The sequence below is a fragment of the Lepidochelys olivacea genome (genome assembly GCF_965140295.1).
Source record: "Lepidochelys olivacea isolate rLepOli2 genome assembly, chromosome: 3".
Classification (NCBI taxonomy): domain Eukaryota; kingdom Metazoa; phylum Chordata; order Testudines; family Cheloniidae; genus Lepidochelys; species Lepidochelys olivacea.
In genome coordinates this window covers 64,661,247-64,675,917 of record NC_140413.1, presented here as the reverse complement: position 1 = coordinate 64,675,917, position 14,671 = coordinate 64,661,247, and the positions used below count along the sequence as shown (strand labels likewise).

At 43.0% G+C, this 14,671-nt stretch overlaps 1 protein-coding gene across 2 annotated transcripts; it reads right to left on the bottom strand.

Moving 5' to 3' along the window:
- Positions 1-8,876: 8,876 nt before the first annotated feature.
- TPBG (trophoblast glycoprotein) lies at positions 8,877-14,466 on the bottom strand. 2 transcript variants are annotated; one of them, XM_084623901.1, is made up of 2 exons: positions 11,524-14,466; positions 8,877-10,954 (listed from the first exon to the last, which is right to left on the bottom strand). In XM_084623901.1, the coding sequence occupies exon 2, from the start codon at positions 10,715-10,717 to the stop codon at positions 9,551-9,553; it is 1,167 nt and encodes a 388-aa protein (XP_084480027.1). In that variant the 5' UTR covers positions 10,718-10,954; positions 11,524-14,466; the 3' UTR covers positions 8,877-9,550. The 2 variants fall into 2 exon arrangements, with proteins under 2 accessions (XP_084480027.1, XP_084480026.1); XM_084623900.1 differs by lacking the exon at positions 11,524-14,466 and adding an exon at positions 11,374-11,476.
- Between the last annotated feature and the right edge of the window lie 205 nt (positions 14,467-14,671).

Genomic DNA, 14,671 nt, shown 5'->3' with positions numbered 1-14,671 from the left:
GAGTAGAGAGAACTAAGAATCTCAAAGCACTACACAAACAAACTTTCAGTATCTCTGTGAGGTACCTACTGTTCACCAGCTCTCTCACATGGAGGCACAGAGGTACAATGAACTTGATCTTCAGAAAAAAGAAAAGGAGTACTTGTGGCACCTTAGAGACTAACCAATTTATTTGAGCATGAGCTTTCGTGAGCTACGAATAACAAGGGTAGGAAAAAACAAGGGGAAATAGGCTACCTTGCATAATGACTTAGCCACTCCCAGTCTCTATTTAAGCCTAAATTAATAATATCCAATTTGCAAATGAATTCCAATTCAGCAGTTTCTCGCTGGAGTCTGGATTTGAAGTTTTTTTTGTTTTAAGATAGCGACCTTCATGTCTGTGATTGCGTGACCAGAGAGATTGAAGTGTTCTCCGACTGGTTTATGTTACAATTCTTGACATCTGATTTGTGTCCATTTATTCTTTTACGTAGAGACTGTCCAGTTTGACCAATGTAAATGGCAGAGGGGCATTGCTGGCACATGGGAGTGGCTAAGTCATTATGCAAGGTAGCCTATTTCCCCTTGTTTTTTCCTACCCCCCCCCCCCCGACGTTCTGGTTAAACTTGGATTTAAACTTGGAGAGTGGTCAGTTTGGATGAGCTATTGCCAGCAGGAGAGTGAGTCTGTGTATGTGTGTGTGTCCCCGGGAAAAAAAAAGGGGGGGTGGGGTGAGAGAGCCTGGATTTGTGCTGGACATGGCCCACCTTGATTACCATGCACATTGTAGGGAGAGTGGTCACTTTGGATGAGCTATTACCAGCAGGATAGTGAGTTTGTGTGTGCGGTTTTTGGAGGGGGGTGAGAGAACCTGGATTTGTGCAGGAAATGGCCCACCTTGATTATCATGCACATTGTGAAGAGAGTTGTCACTTTGGATGGGCTATTACCAGCAAGAGAGTGAGTTTGTGTGTGGGGGGGGGGGGTGAAGGGTGAGAAAACCTGGATTTGTGCTGGAAATGGCCCAACTTGATGATCACTTTAGATAAGCTATTACCAGCAGGACAGTGGGGTGGGAGGAGGTATTGTTTCATGATCTCTGTGTGTATATAATGTCTGCTGCAGTTTCCATGGTATGCATCCGATGAAGTGAGCTGTAGCTCACGAAAGCTCATGCTCAAATAAATTGGTTAGTCTCTAAGGTGCCACAAGTACTCTTTTCTTTTTGCGAATACAGACTAACACGGCTGTTACTCTGAAACTTGATCTTCAGAGATGTTGGCCAAAATTTATGATTAGAATTGCTCAAGTTTTGGATGCCCAACTTAAGACAATTTCCAGAGGCCTGATTTTCAGCACTTTTCAAAAGTCAGGCCCCTTAAAGGTGTCAAGCTGAGCACCCAGAATCATTAGTCATTTTTTTAAAACATTGGTTATTTAAGTACCAGCTGCTTCCATTGAGAGTGATGGGGGGGGAGGGGAGAAGGTGGACTGTAAGGGTTTAAGTTCCAATTTTTTTAACTGGATTTTTTTTAAAAAAATTTAAAATATAAATCTCTTGAAAGAAAATCTTTGAATTTAATACACAATGTATTTAGGCCTAAATTATACCTTCAAAAATTCAAATAAAAATAAATATGCTGAATCCAAGAGCATTTATCAAAAATGTAATTTAAAGGCTGCTTTCTACATAAAGAAAGAATCTGGGGAAAAACAGCTAAGTTTTGAGGTCAAGCTTTCTAAATATGGTACAATAGGTCAGCCTAAGTAATTTAAGAGAGTGTGTCATCTTCATCAGGATTTAGGGGAGTAGGATCTCAAGTGCCAGTCACTTTCACTTAACCATATTTGAAAACTTTCCCAGGCTGACCTGAAAGAATAATTTAATTCACTATAGTTAATTCCCCTGTTTTAATAAATCATTTAATTGTGAATGTAAACCATGTTTTGATGAGACGTTTATATATCTAAACATTTAAGTTTGATCTGTTTAAATTGTATATGTTGCAGTGTTTAAATTTAGTTACCATCCTAATGCAGCTTAACACAAATCATGAAAAAGATGCTTTTTTCTAGTAAATAAGCAACATCATTCACAATTTTCTAACCTACTAAAAATGCACAGCTAATAAGAATGTGAAACTATTAAGTTATATAATTGCTTAAATAAATATAGTTATAGTGTAGCAAAAAGATGTACCACATCTCATGTAAAGGGTCTATTTAATTGTAAATCAACATGATTTAATGGTTATAGCAACCTATGAGAATGCATCTTTCTTTAGAAAATAGCTCAAGTACAAATGAAAAAGTTGATTAAAAATCTCTGATTTAAATGGAGGTTTTCCACTTGGTGACATAAAGCCAATTCACCCTGTTAGAAGTGTTCCGCACTCGTGAAAAGTCTAGGCCATAAGTGATATGCCCAAGGTCACATTGTGGTTAAGCAGAAGAGACAGGCTGTCACTTCAACAACTATTCCTGAGGACATTCTGTACCAAAGAATTAAAATGTTCTGCACTATATTTTAAAATTCTGCAAATTTTATTTGTCAGATAAATGTGGAGGCTCCAGCGTGGCATTGAGGAGCACAGGCCACTGGCTGCACAGAGGTGGGAGATCACTGTGCAGCTCCCCCTGGGACACGGACTCAGCAGTGAGGCTGAGCCCAACCCTGTCACACCACAAGGACCAGGCCTGCCCTAGAAACACCCCAGGGCCCTGCTCCTCTCTGCCAGGTGGACCAGGTGTGGACAGGCAGGCTCAGCAAGACAGGATCCAAGCATGGAGGGGCTGAGTGTGGGTTGAGAGGGTTCTGTACGGGGCAGTTTGGGTGTAGGCAGCTCAGTGGAAGATCCAGGAGCAGGCGAGGATCTGGATTACAGGGGCTTGTTGGAGGGTTCTGGATGCAACGGTAATGGGACTTTGCAGGGGGGGTCCATGTGAAGGTACTTGGGGCTCAGTGGGGGAGGTTCTGGGTGGGGAGGGGAACAGAACTCAGAAGGGTGGTGTGGGAGGCTCAGTGGGTAGATCTAGATGCTGGGGGAGTGGGCCTCAGTGAGATGGGGATCCAGGTGCAACTGGTTGGGGTGGTGAGGCTTGGTAGGAGGGTCTGGGTATGAGGGAGTCTGGATGCATGGGAAGCAGCTCCCTGCACAGAGATCCCTCCACCTGAGGAGCAATGGGTGCAGAAAGCGCAGGGGAAGAGTTTGTAGAGCTTCCTACAGCCAGGGGGAGAAATTTGGGGTGGGTCTGACATGGCCCCAGATGCCATGCATGGGAAGAGGAAGTCCTGTCTCCCCAGCCCAACCGGGACTAGCAGCTGAACCCAGTGCAGAGTAGGAGCCACCAGCCAGATCTTCCCTAGTCCCACTCCCTACTGCACAGTGATTTACCTCTGTCAGCTGCCCTGGGCACCCGAAACATACTGCTGGGGAGGGTCTCATGACCGCTCTTGTGGCTTCCCTTTGCTTTCCCATCAAAGCCATTTTTCTGCAGGGAAATAAAGAAATCGGCCGGGGACATAAATTCTGCAAATGCGCAGTGGCACAGAATATCCCTAGGGGTAAATAACTCTCTCTCTCCGTTGATTAACCAATATAATGGATCCCACAAACTCTTTTGACAGTTAATATTTTACTTTTAATGGTGTCAACAATGCATTTTTGTTTAGATGCTTAAAAGCAAAAGTATCTCCCTATATTTAACTCATGAACAAACCTATTAGCTTCAATGGGACTTTTCTAGTACATAAAGTTCAACATACACAACTGTTTGAATGTTTTTAGACTGTAAAACTCCAATATGTAGACAACCCTAATATGTTTACATTTGAACATCTTTTTGTGCTGAGTTAACACTAAGAATGCAACAAAACAAAGAAAGGAAGTTAGCTCTAAGACTGACCATTCATTCTGGTTTATTCTTGTGCCAATGCATTTTAACAAAGAACACAGCACTACTGTAATGACCTCAATCCTCTGCAATATCAATATCTCAGAAGATGAAACAGCAACCTTCACTTTTATTTCCACTTTGTCACCATCTAAAATGTTCCCAGAAAATAGGGATTTTTAAAATGAGATTTATTCCCAAGGTGTTTTTTGGTTGTTGTTTTAAGTGATTGAGCCTGCAACCTCTGTGTAGGCAGAACTCTTGGGAATTTCTTTAATAATTTCCCCATAGTAAGAGAATTGACACTGTCACCATAATTTCTTTATATTTCATTATATTTAAATATATATATTTGCAGACCGTAATACAGATTTTTTATCTAACCATTAAAAACCTGAAAATCCATCATTAATAGTGTTAAAATCAATATGTAACTTGGAAACTACTGCACATATTAATCTTAAAGCAGAAAGCTATTACATTACATTTCAAAACCACAAGAATAATTAGGCCACAATCCCTTAAATCACTTGTCAAATTTACTTGCTTAAAAAAAAGTCATGCAGTTTGCACATAAATGGCTTATCAGTACTAGTTAATGAAAATTGGTACCACATCCATAATCTCTACTATAAAGAAAAATTAAATTTTTATTTAAAACCACCATCCAGCATTGCCTATAAAATTTAAAGTAGATAAATCTAGAGAGAGCACACATTTATAAATAATCTGACAGCAAAACCAACATGTCTTTGTTCAACAATCATTCTTAATTATAAAACATAGCTTCAATTTGCACATGCCCTGAATCTAAAAATTTTAGAAGTCTCTTCCATGCATAAGACTTCTAGAATAATCAGACTTTAACTTTCTAAATCTTTCACCACACTATTAAAATATCATGACTAGTTTGTTCAGATGTTAGATGTTTTCTCATACATAATTTCAGAGAACTCAAACTTGAGACACATTTCACTAACATGCCATAAAACTGAGCTCTGCAAAAGAGGAAAATGCTGTCCAATGAATGCTTTGGGAAAAAATTTAAATTACTATTTTTAAAGAGTTACAGTATAAATACATCTATTAAAATAACCTTTATCTTAATCGTTCCCCATTTTTATTTCGATTTATATCGATGTCCAAATTTAACTGAATTCAAAGGGAGTCTCCATTGATTTAATAGGAACTGTAGTAGGCCTAGAACATAATTTTCAGCAGTCTTAAAGATTGCAAGTTTGTTGATTTGCTAATTTAAAAGAACTTGCACTTAAAAGAGCACTGAAAGCCCATTTGGGCAGAAAACATGTAAATCTGTTTGTAAAGTATCATATACGTTTGCTGCTATATACATCTAAATTTCATTTTGCCACACCAAAAAGTCACAGGTGAAACACCTGAATTAAGAATGTTATAAGAACCTAGCTCTACTTGCTTTACATAAAAACCTCGCTGCCGCAGATCGTTAGAAATAAGATGTGTGTAGACCCATAAAGACAGTCCACAATAAGAAAGCCCATGGGTCTCCGACAGTGTAAGAACACTGACAGCGATCAATAATTGTATCTATCAGCTGTGTTGGGATTATCATTGCTGACAAATTTAAAACTGATATCATCAAGGTCTCTTTTAAAAATGTCTTTTTAACCCTCCCAACCATCACAGTATACAAAATTAATTTGGAAGCTTGGAATTTAAATGTTTTCTTACCAAATGTTATTTTCCTTCATCACATGTTCAGAGTTATTATACGGTTGCTCATGAATACTCAGCTGCTGCAGAGATAAAAAAAAAGCGTGTGTCAAGTTTTCGTCCTGTCAGTTTTGACCAGGGCCCTTTTAGTATCAAAACTTATGAGCAAATGACAAGGGAGAATCTCAAAATGCAGTTGTACTCAGACTGATTTTCTGTTTGTGGAACCTTTCATTATATATACACCTACAAATGGATTTCTGGGGAATGAGAAAAGAGAAACCGTGTACTTACTCACAGTATGGATCTATAATGAATCCTGAAAACACTTGTTAGTTATAAAATTAGAGCTTTAGCTGGAAGTTTTGTTGCACTGAGAATGTTACTACCATGTGTATGTAGAACTTCAATGGCAGCTTTCACCAGTACTGTATTTTGGTTTGGACTGATGGCTTCACCTATCTGTTAGGAGGGCATTATTAGCCGTGCTTAAAAGTTAAACTACCCAACAAGAAAAGATTTAAAAACAGGTGTTTAAAAATTCTGATTACTTTTGGAGTTTCTAATCTAGCAGTCATGCGCTGTTTTGTTGAACATATGAAATGTTTAGCTACCTAACAGCTGACTGGGCCTAGGAAGATTTGGGGAATTTTCTATCCCTGAATGGACAATGACAACTTATCCAAACTACACTTCTTATTTATGAGAAGCATACTAAAATTCTTCTAACTCCCAGCTTCACTTTGCTTCCCCCTCTTAAAGAAGATTAAACTTGTTATAATTAGATTACTTTTATGACAGCGATAGACCCTTTAATCGAATACTATTTAGCCTTTTTGATTCTTGGCTACTCATCCTTGTTGAAGCTTACCCCCTGCTTTAGGCCATATGCTCTTTCCTATGAAACCTCAATGACAACCAGCCCATTTGGAACTTTCAGCTGTTGCTTATATAAAAAAAAAGTTGAACACATTTAATACTGCATACTTTTTATTAAAGTCTGAAGGAATAAAATAGCCCTCCCACCAATTAAACTGCTTTGGAAGTAGTAATTAGGTGAAATTTAAGGAGTCAAAGCAGGATAAGCAGTGGGAAAGAGTAAGCTTTAGAAAACCCTGCAATCCCAAAGCATTTGCAACGTACACGTTTAAAAATTCAGAAGCACTTTTATAACTCTTATTCTTGTCTTCTGTGTACTATAACTATTTCTTATAGGAAAGGAAGACAAGCACCAACCACAAATTTTATAAAAAAAGAGATTTTAAAGATCAAATGCATTTTATAGTCTCTACAAAAATACCAAAGCATTTATTATTGGTCAAACATTTTAGGTGTGTATCAAAACAACACAACAGTGTCAGTCTAATGGTCATACACTAATAAATCTACTTGAAAGTAAATGGAAGAACCTTTTTTAAAGCAGGTGTCACCAATTTTCTCAACAATTCTACTACAGTGACTTTATCATACAAAAATGCTGATAATCATTGAGTCTAATATATGTTGGTACAATTGAGACACTTTTCCACTACTCAAACACTGACTTGCTGAATTTTTTAGTTACAGATTATGTGACTAAGATAGTCAATTAGCTATCCTTAATAAGCCATGTATGATACTGATATTTTATTGTACACGCCTCCAGGAAACTGCTTGGCTGGTATATATTTCAAATTATTATTAAACGTTATATATAGCTGTAGTACCTACAGGCCAATGATATTGAGGCCCCATTGTTCTAGGCACTATACAAACATATGGAAGAGGACAGTCTCTCAAATAACCAGTACAATATAGCTTGTCACGTAACTAACAAATACTATCTTGTAACACAAACTATTTTGCATTTACTAAGTAACCATGAGTTTTAAAGAATTTTTTGGTAGTTGCACAGTAAGTTATTCAGACACTAATCGCACTATTATAATACTTGTAACTGACTTTTGGAAAGGCATTGGAGTTTTTGGTTTTTTTAATCTGTAAACTGAATCTAGTTTGCTGTGATCCTTCATCATTAGAGTAGGAGAAGCTATCATAGGTCATTAGTTTTAAAATACATTTATCAAAATTGTGTGTTCTTCCCTTTGCCTTATTCTCAAAATTGTGCATACTGTACATTTAAAACAAATATCAGCATTCGTGAATGTTGCTGATTTCAAGCTATCGAAGTTAGTCTTAAAACAAATTAGTTAGTTTGAGAATACCACAAGCTGCAGGGATAAAAATCAATTGCATTTAAACAGTGACAACTGTCAAACTAAGTTTATATATTTTTACACAATATCTTAGTTTAAGAGCTTCTTTATGTACATAAAAATGCTTATGAAAGGCATATAGCTACTAAAATTTTCATTAAAAGCAAAAATACTCTATATACCAGACCAACTTTATATTACATTATGCTAAGTATTGTTTAAGAATGTCGGATAAAATAATTGACATGCTCAGCCAAAAAGCAGAAATATTAAATTAAGTCTTAAAAGTTCAAAGTGAATCTGTCCCCTTTCATTTAGAATCTGTTTACAAAAGAAATCTCCTTAGGTTATCTGTTGCTACCCTTTGATATGTGCCATCAAAATTAAATAATAGGCAATATGATAAAGTCCTTCCTTACATATTTTGCATAAATATTTAATCAAAGTGTCACTCATAGGCAAATGTCAAGCACAAACATGTATAGAATTATTATTAAAGGTCACCTGTTAATAGTTTTAAGAAGCTGTAAAATTAGGTCAGATCTCAAAACATGATGCACAGTGTAGATTTCTGCAGTATTGCCCAAGGATTGCAAGTTTCAAATAATAAACATTAAGTTTCATGTGCCAAATTCTGCCTTCAGGATTTGTCAACATTTAATTTACTATGGAAAATCTACTTTATAATTAAAAGCAATAGTTTAGATGTGATTTTTCTGAAGCTTTAAGCATAAATCATCACACTTGATTTTTAATTGAGGTGTACACTTTCATGTAATTTTTGTTTATAATCTTGCAGTATTTTAGTGATAAGGGAGAACCTAGCGTTCGCCTCTGTTCTTTTGTTTGCTAAGTTTTTTTATTAAAGGAAATCTGTTTTCCCTGTGGAATCTATATATTCTTATATGGTGTTTCACAAGTTGCCATGTGAATACTTATAACCAGACTCTAAACTGGACCCTGTTCTATAAAAAACAGAATGTTTTCCGTGAATTAATATGGTATGACTACTTCCAAGCATTTATTTCGGAGTTTTATCATTAAACAACAAATTTCAGCACAACAGTAATTCTTTGTAAGAACATTTATTGAATTATTTAACAGTTCAAACTGAGTTTATATGCAGTTTATATTAAAAAAGCATCCTATTTTCACTTAAACTGCCATCAAAAAGAACTTTACAAAAGAGTAAGAGGCTTATTTTTCCCCTAACATGTAAAACTACAAAGTATTTGTGCATGCTCACTATTTTAGTTGCTTCTTTGCACAGAGTTGTTAGGAGCTTTTTAAATCTGCAGGTATTTCTTCTCAGGATACCTAAGAACAAAACTGTAATTAATGAATAAAGCTTCTTTCCCAAAAAAATTGAGGCAGCTTTTGTTGGATCATATCTCTATTGGTAAATTTTATATGCTCTTGCGGTTTGGGAACATCAAAGAGGATCTTTTTTCATTTTAGATCTTGAAAAATGTTTCAAATAACTATTGAGAGCAAGTTCCAAAGAAAAACAGGTGCAGGGAAGGGAGGGAATAGCAGCATGTTTCTTATGTACAGCCCAACACCATGCAAAATTGCTCAATGTTTCAGGGTAACAAAAAATAGTCATTATCTTTACATTACATGGAGGCATATTCCCCACATGGCACAAATAAATCTGTTGTTTCTCTGGGAGAGGGGAAGTGAGCATGGGGGTAAAGCTTAAGTCTACATTTCATGCATAATGACAGGTTTAAGAGTAGCAGCCGTGCATAGCTACTGTGCCTTGCCCTGCTTCCATAATGTATCTTCATACATCAGAACTAGAGCTGAGGTTTGTTAACCTGGGGTCTGCGTTCATCTCGTATCTGTAGTGATATCCCTCCATGTGATCCCTACATGCATCTCTGATATTGTACATCCACTTTTTGATTCCTTTTCGGTTCAAATACAAAACCAGGAGAAAAATGGCTCCAATGAGAGCCAGCACTATCCCTAAGAAGACATAGGACGTTTGCAATTGGGACTGGATGTCTACAGGCACAAAACAGTCCAGGTCTGAGCTGTTGGTCTTCACCAGGGGTTTGTCCCGCATCTTGTCAGGATAAGAGCACTTCAAGGCCTCTTTCCCTTCCACCTGGTCGCTCTCCCTGAGCCAGCTCACAAAGTGCTGGAGGCAGCAGTCGCAGACCCAGGTGTTGTGGCCCAGGCTGATCCGGTGGAGCGCGGGCAGGCTGTGGAGCTGGGAGATGGTGGCATTCCTCAGGCACTTCAGGGAGTTGTGGCTGAGGTCAAGGCTCTGAAGCTGGGCCAGGCTGAGGAAGGCCACGGCCTGCAAGCTCATCAGGGAGTTGTTCCGCAGGTCCAGGTGCTGCAGGCTGGGCAGGCAGGAGAACATGCCCGCAGGCAGGGCGATCAGCCTGTTGTCCGCCAGCTCCAGGCGGCTCAAGTTACCCAGCACCCCCCAGCCCAGCAGCTCGGCCAGGGCGGGCACCACGCTCTGGCTGTGGAGGGAGTTGCTGAGGTTCAGCTCCTCCAGGGGGCTGCTGGCGTTGCCGAAGGCCTCGGGACTCAGCTTGGCCAGGGCGTTGCCGCTCAGGTCCAGCTGCCTTAGGCTGGGCAGGCTGGCGAAGGCGCCCGCCTCCACCTGCTGCAGGTGGCTGCCGCTCAGGTTGAGGAGGCTGAGCTGCGGCAGGGGGGGCGAAAGGAAGGCGCCGGGCGGGAGGCTGGCGAGCCGGTTGCCCGTGAGGAAGAGGAGCCGCGCGTAGGGCGGCAGGTCCCGGGGCACCGCCGTCAGGTTCCTGTTCACGCACTTCACCGTCCGGGCCGCCTCGGAGCACTCGCAGGGCGCGGGGCAGGAGCCGGGCTGCTGAGCCGAGCCCCAGCCCAGCAGCACCTGCAGCAGCAGCCCCAGCGCCGCCCGCCTCTCCGCGCCCGGGGCAGCGGCCGCAGCGCCCCGCCGAGCGCGCCCCGCCATCCTCGCGCCCCTCTCCGGCTCGCCCGCGCCGGGATCCGGCCGCTGCTGCCCGCCGTGGGAGCCTGGACAGAAACTCTCCGCTCGGGGTCCGTTCCGCTGCCCCCGGGGGTGCAGGAGGGGAGCAAGGCAGCGCCCTCCCGTCAGCCGCGGGGCCCGGGGCGCCTCGCAGGTAGCCACTCGCTCCCCCTCTTCGGCGCGGAGCGGGGGGGAGGGGCGTCCCCTCACCCCCAGCGAGACCTGCAAGGAGCAAAGAGACGGATAAAGCGGCAGCACTTCGCCGGACCTGCGGAGCGCCCCTCCGCCGCGAAGGCAAGAAAAGGAGACTCCCCCCGCGCCCCAGCCTCACTCGTGTCCCCCACCCCGCGCAGGGCAGGGCAGCCCTCCGGGGTCGCTCCTTACCCGGCACAGCCGGGCTTCCCCAGCACCGGGCTGGAGACCCCCGGCTCCGCTGTCCTCTCCCAGGGAAGCTCCCCGCGCCGGGGTAAACCAGAATCCCCATCGGAACCAGCGCCCGCCCGGCCCATCGCGCGGCCCCTCCGGGCTGCCCCAGTCCAGAGGCGGCTGCGATACCCCGGACAAAGCCGCCGCAAGAGAGACCCGACTCCACCCGCGAAGTTGTGCCGAGGCGCGGCACCCCGCGCCGCCTCCAGCCTCACCTCCCGGCTGGGCGCCGAGCGAGCCCCGTGCAAACTCCGCAGCAACCGAGGGCGAGGAAGTGGCCGGGCTCCCCCGCCTCGGCGGCCACCACTTTCCCACCGGTCCCGCCCCCGCGCAGAGCCTCGCCCAGCCCCGCTGCCGTCACACACCAAGCGCGACTAGGGGAGGGGCTCGGACATGCCCCTGCGAACACCGGCTCCGCGTTCCGGGAATGTCCCCTGGCAGCCCGGCGCCATGGAGCCCCCGCGGGAGGTCCTCGCTTCCCCAGCTTGGTGCTGCTTCCCCACGTTTACCTTGGAGCTGAGCGGAGCCACGTGGGGCGCTCCCCCGTCCGGCCAGGGAGGAACTGACTGGATCCCTGCAGAGCAGGGCAGCCCTAGGAGACAGAATTGTGACTGATGGCGAAGACAAGCGAACCTCCCGGGCCCTGCTCTCACGCTCCTCCTGAAGATCAAACGTCCCCCTACTAAAGCTTCTAGTCCGATGAAGGGTGTGTAAGTGAGGTTTTGGTTTCAAGATGGTCGAGGCGGGCTGACAGCGGGGTCTGGTTGACAGCGGAGTGTAGGGAAAAAATAAACTATCCTCCCTGCCCCCCCAACGTGAGAGGAGGGCTGGAGAACCAAGTGAGCTGTAGCTCAGGAAAGCTCATGCTCAAATAAATTGGTTAGTCTCCAAGGTGCCACAAGTCCTCCTTTTTGCGAATACAGACTAACACGGCTGTTACTCTGAAAGAAGGGCTGTTGCAACAAAGACTAGTACTAGGGTTGTATGTGACTCAGCTAAGGGATCTGGTTGTTGCCTGTTGGTCCCAGGCTATTAGAGAGACAAGGTGAGTGAGGTACTATCTTTTATTGGACCGATGTAAGATAGTACTTCGCTCACCTTGTCTCTCGGTGGGATAACAGGTGGCATTGTTGGAGGCTTCATCAAGGTGTTCAAAGAGGGACAAGAGCAGCCAGCCTAGTTACCAAGGAGTTGCCAGTTTTCTCTCTCAGATGTGAAACTGATCAGAGCACAACCTCACCTGTAACTATTTCACATTTGGGGACAATGTATACCTTCAAATTAGCGGCAGTGCTATGGGTACCCGGATGACCCCACAGTATGCCAAGCTTTTTATGGTTGACTTAGAACAATGCTTCCTCAGCTCTTGTCCCCTAATGCCCCTACTCTACTTGCGCTACATGGATGACATCTTCATTATCTGGACCCATAAAAACGAAGCCCTTGAGGAATTCCACCATGATTTCAACAAATTCCATCCCACCATCAACCTCAGCCTGAACCAGTCCGCACAAGAGATCCACTTCCTGGACACTACGGTGCTAATAAGCGATGGTCACATAAACACCACTCTATTGACCTACTGACCGCTATTCCTACCTACATGCCTCCAGCTTTCACCAGACCACACCACACGATCCATTGTCTACAGCCAAACTCTACGATACAACCACATTTGCCAAGTTACCTACTACAGGACAGGCCGAACAAAGAAAATAACAGAACACCACTGGCCGTCACCTTCAGCCCCCAACTAAAACCTCTCCAATGCATCATCAAGGATCTACAACCTGTCCTGAAGAATGAACAATCACTCTCACAGATCTTGGGAGACAGGCCAGTCCTTGCTTACAGACAGCCCCCCAACCTGAAGCAAATACTCACCAGCAACCACACAACAAAAACATTAACCCAGGAACCTATCCTTGCAACAAAGCCCGTTGCCAACTGTCCACATATCTATTTAGGGGACACCATCATAGGGCCTAATCACATCAGCCACACTATCACAGGCTCATTCACCTGCGCATCTACCAATGTGCTATGCCATCATGTGCCAGCAATGCCCCTCTGCAATGTACATTGGCCAGACTGGACAGTCTCTATGTAAAAGAATAAATGGACACAAATCAGACGTCAAGAATTATAACATTCAAAAACCAGTCGGAGAACGCTTCAATCTCTTTGGTCACTCTATTACAGACCTAAAAGTGGCAATTCTTCAACAAAAAAACTTCAAAAACAGACTCCAATGAGAGACTGCTGAATTGGAATTAATTTGCAAATTGGATACAGTGAACTTAGGCTTGAATAGAGACTGGGAGTGGATGGGTCATTACACAAAGTAAAACTGTTTCCCCTTGTTTATTCCCCCCCACTCCCCCCCCCCGTTCTTATCAACTGCTGGAAATGGCCCACCTTAATTATCACGACAAAAGTTCCCCCCCCCCACCTCCTGCTGGTAATAGCTCACCTTTCCTGATCACTCTTGTTACAGTCTGTATAGTAACACCCATTGTTTCATGTTCTCTGTGTATATAAAATCTCCCCACTATATTTTCCACTGTATGAACCCAATGAAGTGAGCTGTAGCTCACGAAAGCTTATGTTCCAATAAATTTTTTAGTCTCTAAGGTGTCACAAGTCCTCTTTTCTTTTTACACAACTTTCAGTGCAGTAATGCTTGGGGACAAAAAGTGAGTGTGTTTGTCAAGACCTGAGAAATAGCTACTGTGCTCTGGAGCCGGCCCACCTTTGCAGAGAACAGGTGATTAGGGCACACTTAAGGAGATTGCGGTTCATCATTTTTGTTGATGATGATTTTGCACTTAAATTTAGGCTGATATTTTATTCTAAAATATCTATTCCCATACCAACTGATTTCTAGGACAGGTGGCTTTGGGGAACATTCTGCTGACTATTTATAAACTTATGTTTGATTAAAATGAACAAAATTGAAGCTCAAACATGATTGAAATATCAGGTTTCAGAGTAGCAGCCATGTTAGTCTGTACAGTGCCGGCTCTAGGCACCAGCAAATAAAGCACATGCTTGGGGTGGCACTTTTCCAGGGGCAGCACTCTGGGCCCCCTTTTTTTGAGCTTCGGGGGCACTGCTTCAGCAGCACTCCAGCTTTTTTTTGTTTGTTTTTTTGGTGCTTGGGGCAGCAAAAAACCTAGAGCCGGCCCTGAGTCTGTATCCGCAAAAAGACCAGGAGGACTTGTGGCACCTTAGAGACTAATAAATTTATTTGAGCATAAGTACTTTTGATTGAAATATCAGTGACTTTTAGATCTAATGTAATGTAACTTCATGCTCAAGAGAATTATAAACTAAAAATTTCAAAAGAATACATTGTATATGTAAATTTGCTAGTGAGAATGGGATAGAAGTACTTTTTCCTTGGTCTGTCCTTCTGTGACTGCTGTGTAAAAGGTAGTATCAATCAAATTGCAAACTGTGATAATATGGAGACAGTCACTTTATGTAGGCAGATAACAATATCTGTGCTTG

Bases quoted from the DNA above. Each gene is read 5' to 3' on its own strand.
- TPBG (XM_084623901.1), bottom strand. From the start codon at position 10,717: ATGGCGGGGCGCGCTCGGCGGGGCGCTGCGGCCGCTGCCCCGGGCGCG.